This window comes from Dysidea avara, chromosome 1 (genome assembly GCF_963678975.1).
Source record: "Dysidea avara chromosome 1, odDysAvar1.4, whole genome shotgun sequence".
Lineage (NCBI taxonomy): Eukaryota > Metazoa > Porifera > Demospongiae > Dictyoceratida > Dysideidae > Dysidea > Dysidea avara.
This window is the reverse complement of record NC_089272.1, coordinates 32,558,692-32,574,742: the sequence shown is the minus strand read 5'-3', so window position 1 is coordinate 32,574,742 and position 16,051 is coordinate 32,558,692. Positions and strand designations below refer to the sequence as shown.

General features: G+C 38.4%; 1 protein-coding gene across 3 annotated transcripts in view; it reads left to right on the top strand.

The window, feature by feature from the left end:
- The window catches only part of LOC136249758 (uncharacterized), a 72,886-nt gene extending 65,649 nt beyond the window's left edge, over nt 1-7,237 (top strand). For all 3 annotated transcript variants that reach the window (XM_066041885.1, XM_066041877.1, XM_066041869.1), the window contains exon 10: nt 6,697-7,237. In XM_066041885.1, the coding sequence (XP_065897957.1) occupies nt 6,697-6,965 (269 nt within the window). In that variant the 3' untranslated portion in view covers nt 6,966-7,237. The remainder of the gene's footprint in view (nt 1-6,696) is intronic.
- The last annotated feature ends 8,814 nt before the right edge of the window (nt 7,238-16,051 follow it).

Genomic DNA, 16,051 nt, shown 5'->3' with positions numbered 1-16,051 from the left:
TTTGCAGCTGAGCTATTTACAGAATGGTTTCTTTGTAGCTGAACTCTCTACAAGGTAACTTCTTCTAGCTGATGTCTTTACAGGGTCACTAGTTTGTAACTGAATTCTCTACATGGTGGTTTCTTTGTAACTGAACTCTCTACAAGGTAACTTCTTCTAGCTGATCTTTCTACAGGGTGATTTGTTTGTAGCTGAATTCTGTACAGGTGATTTGTTTGCAGCTGAGCTCTTTACAGAATGGTTCCTTTGTAGCTGAACTCTCTACAAGGTAACTTTTCTAGCTGATGTCTCTACAAGATCACTAGTTTGTAGCTGAACTCTCTACATGGTGGTTTCTTTGTAACTGAACTTTCTACAAGGTGACTTCTTCTAGCTGACCTTTCTATAGGTGATTTGTTTGTAGCTGAACTCTCTACAAGGTAACTTCTTCTAGCTGATCTCTCTACAGGGAGATTTGTTTGTAACTGAACTCTCTACAAAGTAACTTCTTCTAGCTGATCTCTCTACAGGGAGATTTGTTTGTAGCTGAACTCTCTACAAAGTAACTTCTTCTAGCTGATCTCTCTACAGGGAGATTTGTTTGTAACTGAACTCTCTACAGGTGATTTGTTTGAAGCTGAACTCTCTAAACGATGATTTCTTTGTAGCTGAACTCTCTACAAGTTAACTTCTTCTAGCTGATCTCTCTACAGGGTGATTTGTTGTAGCTGAATTCTGTATAGGTGATTGTTTGCAGCTGAGCTATTTACAGAATGGTTTCTTTGTAGCTGAACTCTCTACAAGGTAACTTCTTCTAGCTGATGTCTTTACAGGGTCACTAGTTTGTAGCAGAATTCTCTACATGGTGGTTTCTTTGTAACTGAACTCTCTACAAGGTAACTTCTTCTAGCTGATCTTTCTACAGGGTGATTTGTTTGTAGCTGAATTCTGTACAGGTGATTTGTTTGCAGCTGAGCTCTTTAAAGAATGGTTTCTTTGTATCTGAACTCTCTACAAGGTAACTTCTTCTAGCTGATGTCTCTACAAGGTCACTAGTTTGTAGCTGAGCTCTCTACATGGTGGTTTCTTTGTAACTGAACTCTCTACAAGGTGACTTCTTCTAGCTGATGTCTCTACAAGGTCACTAGTTTGTAGCTGAGCTCTCTACATGGTGGTTTCTTTGTAACTGAAGTCTCTACCAGGTGACTTCTTCTAGCTGATCTCTCTACAGGGAGATTTGCTTGTAGCTGAACTCTCTACAGGTGATTTGTTTGCAGCTGAACTCTCTACATGATGGTTTCTTTGTAGCTGAACTCTCTGCAAGGTAACTTCCTCTATTGAACTCTCTACAGGGTGATTTGTTTGTAGCTGAACTCTCTACATGGTGGTTTCTTTGTAGCTGAACTCTACAAGGTGATTTCTTCTAGCTGAACAATCTCTTTCCATAGTTGCATGAACTCCCTACAAGGTGACTTCTTCTAGCTATAGCTGATTTTTCTACAGGGTGATTTGTTTGAAGCTGAACTCTCTACAAGGTAACTTCTTCTAGCTGATCTCTCTACAGGGAGGTTTGTTTGTAGCTGAACTCTCTATAGGTGATTTGCTTGCAGCTGAACTCTCTACATGATGGTTTCTTTGTAGCTGAACTCTCTACAAGGTAACTTCTTCTAGCTGATCTCTCTACAGGGAGATTTGTTTGTAGCTGAACTCTCTACATGGTGGTTTCTTTGTAGCTGAACTCTACAAAGTGACTTCTTCTAGCTGAACTATCTCTTTCCATAGTTGCATGAACTCCATACAAGGTAATTTCTTCTAGCTGATCTCTCTACAGGGTGACTTGTGTGTAGATGATCTCTATGCAGGTTTCTTGTTTCTAGCTGATCCCTTGAATTCTCTTCAGGGTGACTGCTCTATTAGGGTGACTGCTCTATTAGGGTGACTGCTCTATTAGGATGACTGCTCTATTAGAGTATCTCGATCTCGCACTTGTTGCACCAAGTTGGATTTCATGTTATAACTCCGTGGCTTTAAGTCTGATACTTCTACATCATTGATGAACCTTTCTAAGATGATTACTCCATCTGTACAATGATTTTCAAAGCATTAACCCAAGCGGTTTATCTGGTAGGCGTGGCAAGCAGTCGTTTTTTTATTAGCTAATCTCGATTGCATAATTGTTACACACTGTTGGTTTTTTCGTTGTATCTTCCTGGTTTTTAGCTCAATTTCTTTCAAACCACAAAAGGTTTGAGGTTCAATAGTTAACCTATTCACCCACCGATTTTCAGCTTCTTCCCATACGCGGTTTACCCTGTAGGCGTGACAACATACTGGTGTTATTTTTCGTGAATAATCGCTCATAACTCTTTGCCTGTCTATCGTATTCCAGCCAAAGGTGGTACCGAGATGCGCCTTTATACCCCCATTCTGTGTGCCAAATTTCAAGGAAATCGGATATGACGTTCGCGTTTTATAGCAGTTTTTGTAAGTGTGCGACAAGAGGAATAAAAATAAGAAGAAAAAAATGAAGAAACTGGGCCAATTTTTGAAGTCGCATATCTCGGGAACGCGTAAAGTGATTTCGCTCAAATTTGGAATGTGGAGTGCTGAAGTTGGAGGGCATGTCCACAGCAAAAATCGTCTTGTTTCATCAAGGAAGCACAGAGCTACGGAGGTGCGAAAATTGTGTTTTCTTTCTTCCTGTCAATATACTCACGGGTGTTACGCTTCGGCTTCTTGGGCCACACGACACACTACCGTGTGTCTTGATACCCACACATATCATGTCTTATTAGCAATAAATGTCAGAAAATATTCTGCACCACCTAGTGATTTCTCATTCATTTTCCCACACACATCACTGTGAACAAGCTCTAATAACTGATCTGCCCTTCTGCTACTGGGGGTAAACTTGTTTCAGTGCTGTTTGCCTTGAGGACAGGCTTCACAAAAGGTAAGGTCTTGAGACAAATTAAAATCAAAGCCATCAACAAGATTTTTGTTTGCTAACTTTTGAAGGCTACTCACACCAAGGTGACCATAACGTTTGTGCCATAAATCTTCTTTTGTTTCAGGTTGTTTAGCAACATTAACTCTTTCATGGTTAGGTTTGTGGTCAAGTTGGTAAAGACTTCCTACTTTGGCAGCCTTGGCAACAATCTTGTGGTTTCTGTCTAGTATATAGCAAGCTGACTTTGTAAACTTTACCACTTTGCCTGTCTGAGAGGCTTTGGTCACACTGATTAAATTATATGCAAGTTTTGGCACATAGAGAACATCATGTAATGTGCAAGACTTTGACTCACCATTTGGTAATGTTACTTCTAAAACCACTTTCCCTTTTCCAGTAGCTATGAGAGAATGTCCATCTCCCAAAACCACATCTATTGGACAGGTTCTTTTATTTGATAGAGGGCTGTAAAACTCTTTTCATCATGACACATGTGACATGTAGCTCCTGAGTCAACAATCCAGGCACATTTCTCATTTTGGCTTAATGCTGACAATGCATGGCTTGCAATCAATCCAGAACTTTCACTGTCTGGACTTTTGGCATGTACAGATACTGGAGCTGCTTTGTGAGTCTTTTTCTTTTCATCTTTCTCCTTCTGACGCTCCTTCTCTACTTTATTTAGGTCACGGCAATACTTTCTGATGTGCCTCAGTCGCCCACAATGGTTACACCTCATTGGTCTTTTTCTAAAATGTTTCTGCGACACAAATGCACCATCTGTAGCTGGAGGTTTATCCTTTGACTTTCTCTCTTGGTGCAGAATACGTTCTGTAACAACTTCAAACTTTGGCACACCTTCATTTGCTTCTAGTGCAGTTACCAAAACATTGTGAGACTCTGGCAGGCTTGCAAGGAGGTACACAACACGATCCTCCTCTGATACAGTTTCTCCAGCAACAGAAAGTGAGTCAAACAGTTCAGTCATAACTTTTATATGTGTCTGTGCTGATTCTCCATCCTTCAATTGAAGGGAGTGAAGTTTGCGGCGTAGGTCAAGTCTTGTTGCCCAAGTTTTCTTCTCAAATTGTCCTGCTAACTTTCCCCAAACAACAACAGGATCAGTTGGATCACTTATGAGATACAAGAGCGAAGTATCCACAGACAAAACAATATTAGCCAGAGCTCTATCTTTTCTTGCAGCAAATTTTGATTGTTCTGCAGCATTGCCAGTAGGTGCAACTTCTTCTCCAGTTACTATTTTCCACAAGCCTTCTTTCATCAGAGCCATCTTACACTGTATCTTCCAGGTGGGATAGTTGGTGCCATTTAATGGAACAACAGCAGTAGCAATCTTAGACTCAGCCATATAATGAAATAGGTAAAACAGTTCAAATAATACCAGGAAATGTCTCTCTACTTCAAACTAATACTCAACTAGGACTGGGCCCATAACCTGTTAGCATGTACCGCTAGCGGATGGCTCAAAAGTTTAAACAACACAAAAATAATTCAAGTAACTGCACTAAATTTTACAAGCACACATCTCTTTATACAGTACTACAGAGAGAAAGTTCTAGGCCTACATGTACTAAAAATAGCTAAAAAACTAAATCTCTAAATAAGTACAACCTATGAATAAAATTACACACCAAAGATATCATAGTTTAAGTTAATTGTCTGTCCAGAGTGCATATTTCACAACAAATACAAGGTGCATGTTCATTTTACAACTCTGAAACTTCATACAGTTTTAGATATTGTATAATTACTGCTTTACACCACTAAAATAAATATGTGACTAGTAGTGCTGAGCGGTATTGAAAAATAGTAAACAGTATACCTTCCATAAAAAGTATCACGGTATTACTAAATATCGCGGTATAAATGTAAAAGCCATTGGTATTAAAGTAACTGCCATTTACCTCAACAAAAGCACCGAATACCCATGGTAGCTCAGCAAACATAGGTACAAATTATCACAAACAAACTTGTTTACATAGTTTGGTTAGCTGACTACATCAGCACACGCCTACAAACATTGTCACATGTCTGGTTACCTTCTAAATATGGGATGAAACAAGCCCACAGGGAGGCCATAGTGCCCAGATGGTATTGTGGTATTAAAAAAACAGGTGGTATCAAAATCAGTATGACTTAAATATCAAAGATTACTAACAATACCGGTATATCACCCAGCTCTAGTGACTGGATCTGCGAAAACCATTCTTATTGCCCAAGACAGGAAGTTTGATTTTTTCACACAAACGCAAAGCTTAATGAATGCACTATCAAATTTCACTGTCACAGTCGACCAGAATAAAGTGGTCTGTTTTTGCTGGCTGCTTTTTAAAAGCACTGTGGCAAGCTGTATGAGTGGTCTGGGGTCTTGATGGAGCCCTGGCCAGCCAGGAGATGGCTGTGTGTGACTGTACAGTTCCGTGGTGTTGGACAATGACTAAATTTCCTTTCATTTTAGCCAGCTCTGATCCCAGAATGTCCCATAAAGTGGCCTAGTTCATCCCAACACTTTCCTTTTCTATTTTTGAACACCATCTTGCCCGCCTTCTAGAGCCCTCGCCTCCCACCCATTTTGTAGCTTGCCTGATACAATAAACCTTGGTTTTAAACTATCTAAAAGGGAAACTTAGCTGTTGACTACTTCAGTGGATGGTCAGGAAGGTAAGAAATTGTTGTAAAACGTGCGAAAATTTGATATGCGTAGCTACCACCAATGGCCAGCTACAACACTCTGAATATTTAGAACCGACATTTCTCGATACTTTTAAATGGTCAATAAGACCGGTTTTCCCAGAGACAGTCACATATAGCCATTACCTTAAATTGCTTTCAAGTTAGTAATATGACATGGTAGCTTAGTTGAGACATTACTTAAAGGAATTTATAACCTTTCGTGGTTAAATTTGGGAATGTCTAAATATGTGTATTATGAATCCTTTTCATGTTTATTTCCTACAGTAATACTACAGTGCTTGCATGTAACTGCAGTAAAAAGTGGTGTAATAGACTTGTTTCTATTTTTCAAAGCTATATTTCTGCATTACAAGCAGCTGTCAAAGAACAACTACTGACCTATCTATTTGACACCTCAATAATCCAGAATATTTATATAATCTGACTCTGTTTGTCACTCTAATTAAATTGTTGTTTTATGTAACCTCAGTTATGTATCATCTTTACTAATTTGACACAATTTTTGAGCTCCAGCGAACATCATTATAGAGATTTCACTCTGTAGGACTTCAGACTAGACCTGTCTAGCAGCATCTGAGTGAAACAAAAGCACCACAACATACAGCTTTTAGGTTATTAAATTATGGATGTAGACCCCAGTGATCTGAAGTTTGACTATTAATTAGCATTTAATGAAACTACCACAGTGTACTGTATGTTATATTATTATGTAGTAAAATACAACTCTGTATATGTGACTGGGCCTGCGAAAACAGGGCATGTGGGCACAACTACACCATGTCACTCAATCCCAGTGCTGGAACAGAATATTTGTATTTTGTTACTTGCATCATAAAGCCAATTAGATGCTCAAAATTGCATTGCCATAGCATAATGGTACAAAATGTTATGAGTGATGAAAGTTTGAAAAAGTAGGAAAAAATCATGTGCCCACATGCCCTATTTTCACAGGCCTGGTCACATATACGTATGTATCAAGAAACTTTGAATTGGGATCTGTAGTAATGGTACTCTGTGCAAGAGCCTATTACTTATAGCATTTTCCCTGATAGGTTATTCAGTAGCAATGCACACTGTTCCTCCAACATATGAAAATGTCCAACCTCCATCATCTGATAAGGTACAAATGGACACCAATCCAGCCTATACAGTGTCAACAGTTGGTACGATAAAGATGGAGGACAACCCAGCATATCAAACTATGACAACTAACCCTGTAGGAGGAGGAGGAGGAGCTGGTAGTGGAGTTAACTGTTATGAAGATATCAATGTTGATAGAAAAGTGAAAATGACTCAAAATCCTGCATATGCTGTACCTTGACATAAGATAATATGGTAGAAAGAACAAAAGCATATAGGAAAGTAATTTTGAACTTTATTATACATGCATTTATGTAGATACTGTAGCTACTGGATTACATGTTTGTAATCACACTCATGCAGCCTTTCTATTTCACAGAGAAATTAGCCTGGAGATACAAATTTGAACAGTTGCACAATTATAGCATTTTTAATGTTTGTATAAGTCTAGACCTGAAAAGATGACAAATCTCTCACAACAATTTCAATCGATGTATAAATTCCAAATAGTAGTCATTGCGTGCATTTACTGTATGTGATGTCATACTGTACAATGATGCTGTCACACATGCATACATTTTTAGTTCTGCATACTACATTACTTTTGACATTGCATAGCATTGTTAAACCAAAAGTTGCAGTACCATAATTTGCTTTTTTGTGTAAAATAATTTTTGTATTCAAAACGTTTAGAACCATCAGTGGTGATTATATGCAGCTGAGTAAGCAGCTGTATGACTACTGGGCTAAATGATTAGGCTTAAGGAATTCTGAGTTATATGAGCTACTCTATATATTTATGATTATGATTAAATACAGGTAAGGGCAAAGCTTATATACCCAATCAATGCATTAACATTATACAAAAGTAAATCTAAAATCTAGTAAAATAATTAGCAAACGGTGGGAAAGTGTTTATAAAAGTAAAATTTATATTACAGTGGCTGTAACAAATTCTCATTACTGACATCAAATACTGCTGACATTAGTCCACTGCACTTATGATGAATCCATGCATTTCATTGATCTTCGCAGAACATAGGTTAGCTTCTTCCTTTTCACTGATGTCTCTCAAACTTTACAAATTTCCTTATGTCAGCTGGCCCTCTCCTGTCACCAATTGTATTATGTCATTGTGGCATATGGTTTTTGAACTATGATGAGACTGAAAGGTATAGCTATTAAATGTCAGGATGTAAAGTCAGCAGCAGCAACTGATAATTTGTTATGGTTATGGGCTATATTATAGCAAACATCTGGTAATTAACTGTCACCAAATATGCTGTAATGCAGCACATAAGGACCTGTTCATGAATCACATTTTGATTACATATAGAGTGACTGCAGAAATATCCAAGTATCTTGATTAACAAATCTTTAATTATCTTAGTCACCACACATACGTACCATATTATAATTATAGTAGTTATAAATGTAACTAAACAGTAAACATTATGGTGCACGTGTCTGGTTCCTTTAACTGCAGCAGCACTACTGAAATTTAATATATATTTTTTATGTTAATGGATATAATTACATGAAAATAACAAGAAAAAAACATTCTGACTGCCTGGTAGACTCCTGTAAGCATTTGAGCATAAATCAGATGGCTGCTGGTTCGAGGCTACTTGGTAACTTTGGTCCAGTCATGGATTTTTTCTCCTTTCTGAAACTTTTCAAACTTAGCTAATGTCTTTGAGCAGGTTGTAGGACCAGGTGTCCTACAAACCTTCAGCACTTGTGCTGTAAAGCATTAATAATATACACTGTGCAAAAAGTGGGATATAAGATGGTATTTCCAGTGGCTTATTGAATACAAATAAGCCTTAATATAAATCCTGTATTATACTAATTTTATACTTTAGTATAATCCATACTATACTATTGCATATATGGTTTCAGTTTATTTACCACATTACCTTAAATAGCTTATATCTAATATAATGTCCACACTATACCATCACATATATGGTTTCAGTATATTTAACACATTAACTGAAGTCTTACAAGAGATTGTTAGTATAATACAGGTTATACCAAGCTTTTTTGTATTCAATAAGCCACTGCCCACTGGAAATACCATCTTATATCCCTCTTTTTTCACAGTGATATATATATATTTTAAAGCATAATTACAATAGTTGATAAATCCACTCATTCATGATCAGTTGATCTTTACACAGTACAGTCGAACCTCAGTTATCCGAACCCCTTGGGACCAGAGGTGGTCCGGCCATAAGTCTGAAAAGTCTGTATCTCTGAAACTGTGTATAAATAACCTTAAAATAGCATGAAGATAATTTTTTGAAAATATCTGTATTTTCAACTACTCTAATAGAACAGTCACTACTCTAATAGAGCAGTCATTTCCGTGGTTCGGTTAACCGAGAATCCGGATAACTGAGGTTCCACTGTATAATACAGTGTAATATTATGCCTTGTAGCCAGTGGCTCTGCACACACAACAGTGATTTCACTGACTGGCCTTTTCCTGTCATCATGCAGTGTGTTTTGCTTTCTTTGTGGAAACATTACATTGATTTATAATTTTGCTGGGACTGGTATTCTTTATGCGACCGGATTTTGAAAAACGATTCGTAATGTGACATTATGTGTTACCACTAAAGCACTTATGTGCCAGATAAAATATTTCATAGAATTTATTGTAATTCAAGGTATTGTAGCTGACTAGTGATTCTAATCATTGTAAAAGTGATTGAAAGCAAGTTTAGAATGCCTTATTTTAATCGTAACTTCGTAAGTATATTTGACTTGTAAAATGTGACATTAAGGCTGATTTCCCAATTAACATCTAATTTATATCAATCAGCAGAAAAAAATTGATATGCAATTGCCAACTAATTTTTTCAACAATGTCTATTCTGGTATTTCAGAGTTTTTTTACACAACCATGCATGGTGTATTTAGTTCATGCCAGAGTAATAGGTCTATATAGCAGCCACTTACTTAAATTTGTTTACATCTTGCATCATCACTTACATAATTATATTCATGACTCTCTCACACAATTGCAAGTGCGATAATTTTGATGTGATGCATAAAAAAATTATGGACTCTTAGATGTCTATATACCGCATTGCTAAACTGTTTTGATGGGGGAAATTTTTGAGGTTTTCGTACGTTCAATAGTGGCCACACTTGAATGGTGCTTCAATCATAAACCCAAAAGTATCTAGCAACATCAAGGCAAGCACCCATCTTCTTTGTTGGCAGTAGCATAATATATATATATATATCATAGAGAGAAGATCATCATACAGGTACACAAATTATGTACTGTCATACAGATTACAGAATGTATGATAGCCCTCGGTCACATGCGACCACGTATATGGTCCTAAGGAAGAACCTGCATGAGCATGGAAAAGGTGTGAATATAAAGAAGCAAATAAATATAAATAACTAATACTAGTCACATCCAGCCACTCTAGGCTTACCATCCAGTGGAGGGCTCAACACTAACATCATTGCAACCTTTCTCAGCAGTTAAATCTTGTGGCGAATATATGACAGCAGAAAGCCCCCACATTGCAAAAGCATGCTCCATAATATACTTCACTTTTTTTTAAAGCCATGTCCATAAATTTTATAATAAGACAAACAGTAGTGTGTCATGTGGCCCAAGAAGCTGGCAAGCAATAATTATATTGACAGAATGAAAGAAAACATGATTTTCGCACCTATGTAGCTCTGTGATCTCTTATCTGATTCTAACCAAAATTTCTACAGAAGTGCCTGCCAGGTAGGGGAGTCTACATACTTAATTTGAAGAAAATTTCCCCAGTAATTTTCCGAGATACAAGTGGCCAAAGTTTCAGTTTTTCTCCATTTATTCTTCTTTTCGCACACTTTGCAAAATCTGCAATAACATATATACAAATGTGTGCTCCAATCAAGCTTAAATTTGGCACACTTGAAGGGCTCATTATAGCATATCTCAGTATCAAGTTTAGTATAGGAATCAGATGAACATTCACGGAGTTACGACTGATTATTCGCGTAAACAAGATCAAACTTCTGTCACGTCCACAGGGTAAAACCCTTGAAGAAATGAGCTAAAAATAGCTGTGTAGATGGAATAACTATCGTAGGAGTGCCTTTTTGCTGTTTGAAAAGAATCTAGATTAAAACCATGGAGGTATGACACATATCTCAACCTGTGTCAAAATTACATGGTAGAGTTTTATGAATGAAGAAAACCATTAGTTTTAATTTCACGCATACTAGGCAAACTGTAGAGAGTTCGTCTACAAAGAAGTCACACAGCAGAGAACTCAGCTACGAACAAATCACCCTGTGGAGAGTTCAGCTGCAAACAAGTAGTTCTATAGAGAGTTTAGCTACAAGTTAGACCCAATAGATAATTCAGCTACAAATAATCAATCTGTGGAGAGTTTAGCTACAAAAAAAAGCCAGAGATCAGCCAGAAAGAAGTCATCAGTAGAGTTCACCTGCAAACAGGTCACCCGGTTGAGGGTTCAGCTACAAACAAGTGAGTTCAGCTACAAGCTAGTCACTTGATACAGAATTCAGCTATATACAAACAAGTCGGCTGTTAGTGAATTCAGCTAGAACCTAGTCACCTGTAACACAGCGCAACTGGAAGCATATACGGATATATATATACAAAACAGTCATTTTCAGACATATACGGAGAATATACAGACAAATACAGAGACGGAGCAAGACGGCAGGCCGTATACAGGTGTATAGCTAGTCTCGTGCCCAGACCCCACCCACTGCGTTGAATAGGGTCTGGTGACATTCGCAGGAGTTTTGGGCTATACGCCATTTTTCTTTTCTGACCAATCGGACGCCTTGATTCAGGTACAACGCGATTTGATAGGCTGGAACTAGGAAAATGGCCGACTACAGCTATGGGTACAAATGCGTAAACAATATGGCGGCGGGCCCAAAAACATAGCGTAAGTCACCAGACCCTATTCAATGCAGTGGGTGGGGTCTGGGCACGAGACTAGTGTATAGCTTGACGTTACATATACGTGAACGCCTTCTTCTGTTCACATAATTGTGGTCAAGACTGACTGCATTGTGTGAAACGTCGTCAGGGGCGAATCGCTATTGTGACAAAGAACCAGCCTCAGCTACTGATTGACTGACGCTCGAGTGGCAGTATGGTGCAGCCGAAGCACAGATGGTAGAAGTGACTGATGTTTCGAGTGAGTACTAGTTTGTATGTACAAATATAACAGCAGTTAGCCGCCGTCCTTGTTAAGCTACCAGCGGCCCAACGGGAAGGAAGAACTGCCGGGTTTTGCCCACTCTTGGGTAACTCAGGCTCCCTTGTTCGCTTGTCCCTTTTATTGTTTTAGTCAATGGGTCGGGAAAAGAGAATGAATAATTGTGACCGAATTTGACAAAACCAGGCTTCCACACACATCCATTTCTTCAACTTTAACCGCTTGTAACTTGACCTCTCAGTAGGCTATTGACCTACTATTTTCACAAAAGTCTTTCACTGCATTAAATAATAACAGGTCAAACTTTGAAAGTGATAACTTACTCCTATACTGAGTTATGGTCCTTTAAAGTCGCAAATTTGGATGTGTGTGGAAGCCTGGTTTTGTCAAATCCGGTCACAATTAACGGATGAAAAATCATGCAGCTAGCTACACTCACGAAGAAAAGAAAGTCTTTGCCACAAACAGTGTCATGTAGCTCACAAATACAGTCTCGGTGGACTTAAATGCTACAGATCGTATATTAGTTATAGTTATTTTCAGTTCGTATGAATTTGGTTAGACAATATGAATTCCTAGCCACTCTTTACAAACTTTAGCCAGAGAGATTCTTTGTGATGTACGAAATATCAGCCTCATGTTATTAGTAAATTTGATTCAAGGTACAAACGTTAGCAGATTCTTGATGCTAGATATTTAGTAGTGGCCCAACACTGCTTCACATAGTAAAACATCTGTTTTTTTGCTGACCCAATGACAAAACAGTGCTCTGGCTGTAGACTAGTTGTTCACTGCCAATCCATATATGGCAGCATACTTCATCTGTTGTCTGAAGAGAAAGTGGCATGGCCACAACAGACTAGTAGAGTCAATCCAATGGTCCCAGCATAGAACCTGGGCTGGCCTGATTTCTGTCGTCCTGGAACAGAAGTGTAACACTAATGACAGTGGTTGGAGATTAAGTGTGGTAGCTTCTTGTTCTTGAATATGTTGCAAAGTGGAAGTACAAATCAAAATGGGATATCAATTTCATTATGAAAAATTTGTATATATAAATAATCTAGCATTACTATTTCATTTGTCCTCCACTTAAATATGCTACAAGAGTACTAGTGTCAGTACATTGGCAGTGAGTCTACCTTGAAATCTCAACTCTAGAGTAGATCCAACACAGGACAGCCCGCACTGTAACAAATACATGTGATCCCAATGTAATTTCATGGACCAGCTGGACTGGGAATCACTTGAAAATAGACGAACAAATTTAACCTGTTTTGTTTGAAGTGAAGCATGTGAAATGTTACACTTAAAAAATCCTAGGATTCTTAGATGGTATGTAATTAATGTGAGTGTTCCATTTCAGGTCTGACTAGATACATTGAAATTACACACACATCCTGGTCCATATCACATTTGCCTGGTGGCTACGGGCATGGTTTCACATGCATAGCTAGGCTTATAATAGAGATTTGGCTGATCTTGGAGTTTTGGCATTTAGCCTGATTCAAGGCTAGCAGTCAGACACATCCTTGAATTGTGCAACAGATAAAATCAGCTCACTATTGAATACGGCATTAGTCCACTGCACCAGCTGTTAATATATAAATAACTCCATGCATACACTTCAGTGATGTTTGCAGAATATACCCTCCTTGTGGTCTGCCACAATATTTGCTCCTCACACACTGCACAAAATTCTTCAAGTTTTAATTCAGCTGGCTCTTTCCTGTTACCAGTATCTTCCTGCTTGCTTTATTTATACCGGCACTGACTTATGACTTGAAAGACCGGCCCAAACTGTTTTCTAAAGTCTAAATAAGAAAAACAGCTCACATAAAGTTCCCTTCCGTATGGATGAACATCACTGATACAGCTCATCCCACAATAATACTTCGTTACTAATGACAACCAACAAAAACCCACAATCGATCCGTTAATTCTTTTTATCTTATGTTTAATCACCCACTGGAGATGCCACTGCTAACTTATAAGGGAAGTTTCAGCAATGGTAAGTTGCAAGCTTCAATTTTAGAAAGCGTTCCGTTCCGTGGTTTAGTCCATCATTCCGTTCCGTTCTGTTCTGTAGAATAGTCCCCACCCAAGTTATTCTGTAGAGAGTTCAGCTACAAACATTAATCTTATAGACAATTCAGCTACAAGCAAGTAATCCTGTAGAGAGTTCACAGAGGGTGGGGATTCAAAGGGTTCCATGGAACCCCCCTTTTGAGAGAGCCTCTCTTACTCGAGATACTCTAATAGAGCAGTCACAGTAGTCTTTTGAAGAGCAGTGTAGCAAGCTATGTATCTAGTTATAAATAAGGAGATATAGTTGGTGAGGGCATTTATGGTGAGGGACAGCTATTGTTAGTAGGTGATGACCATTTTTTTTTTTTGGTCTTCGACCTACAGCTGAAGTTGCAATTCCAAAGTGGAAACCCCTTTTTTAAAAGTCTGGATCCGCCCCTCGTTCAGCTACAAATATGTTGCTGTAGAGATTCAGAACATTATAAGTCACACTGAAGAGAATTCAGCTATAACCAAATCACCTTGTAGAGAGTTCAGCTACAACAAGTCACTCTGTGGAGAATTCAGCTACAAACAAGTCACTGCATAAAGGGTTCAGCTACAAAGAAAAGCTACCCAGTAGAGAGTTCATCTAGATCAGCTACAAACAAGTTACTTTATGCAATGGTCAGCTACAACTAAGTCACTTTGTAGAGAGCTCAGCTATAAACAAGTCACTCTGTAGTACAAACAAGTCACCATGTAGCTGGAGAGTTCAGCAACCAATCAAAAAAACCACTCTGTAAAGAGTTCAGCTATACAAACATGTTATAACTCTATAGAGAAAGTTATAACTCTGTAGAGCGATTAGCTAGAAACAATTAGTCATCCGTAGAGAGATCAGCTACAAGACATCACCTTATGTAGAGTTTAGTTACAAAGAAACCACCCTGTAGAGAGTGCAGCTATGAACAGATCACCCTGTAAAGAGTTCAGCTAGAAAAAGTCATCCTGTAGAGAGATCAGCTAGAAGGATCATCTTGTAGAGAGCTCATCTACAACCAAATCACCCTGCAGATAGTTCAGCTACAAACAAGTCACCCATAGAGAGATCAGTTAGAAGAAGTTACCTTGTACAGAGCTCAGCTACAAAGAAACCATCATATAAAGAGTTCAGCTGCAAACAAATCACCGTGTAGAAAGTTCAGCTACGAACAGATCACTCTGTAGAGAGATCAGCTAAAAGAAATCACCTTGTAGAGAGCTCAGCTACAAAGAAACCACCATATAGAGAGTTCAGCTGCAAACAAATCATCTGTAGAGAGTTCAACCAGAAACAAGTTCACCTTGTAGAGAGATCAGCTAGAAACAAGTCACCCCGTAGAAAGAGCAGCTACAAAGAAACCATCCTGTAGAGAGTTCAATTACAAACAGATAACCCTATAGAGAGTTCAGCTAGAAGCAAGTCACCGTGTAGAGAGATCAACTAGAAACAAGTCATCCAGAGATCAGCTAGAAACAGGTCACCCTGTAGAGAGATCAGCTAGAAACAAGTCACCCTGTAGAGAGATCAGCTACAAAGACGCCATCCTGTAGAGAGTTCAGTTGCAAACAGAAATCCCTATAGTGAGTTCAGTTAGAAAAAAGTCACTGTGTAGAGAGATCAGCTAGAAACAAGTCATCCAGTCATCAGCTAGAAACAAGTCACCCTGTAGAGAGATCAGCTGGAAACAAGTCACCCTGTATAGAGATCAGCTACAAAAAAACCATCCTGTAGAGAGTTCAATTACAAACAGATAACCCTATAGAGAGTTCAACTAGAAGCAAGTCACCATGTAGAGAGATCGACTACAAACAAGTCATCCAGAGATCAGATAGGAACAAGTCACCCTGTAGAGAAATCAGCTAGAAATAAGTCACCCTGTAGAGAGATCATTTACAAAGAAACCATCCTGTAGAGAGTTCAGCTACAATCAAGTTACACAATAGAGAGATCAGCTAGAAACAAATCATCTTGTAGAGAGTTCAATTGCAAACAAATCACCCTGTAGAGAATTCAGCCACACTGTAGAGAGTTCAGCTAGAACAAGTCACCTTGTAG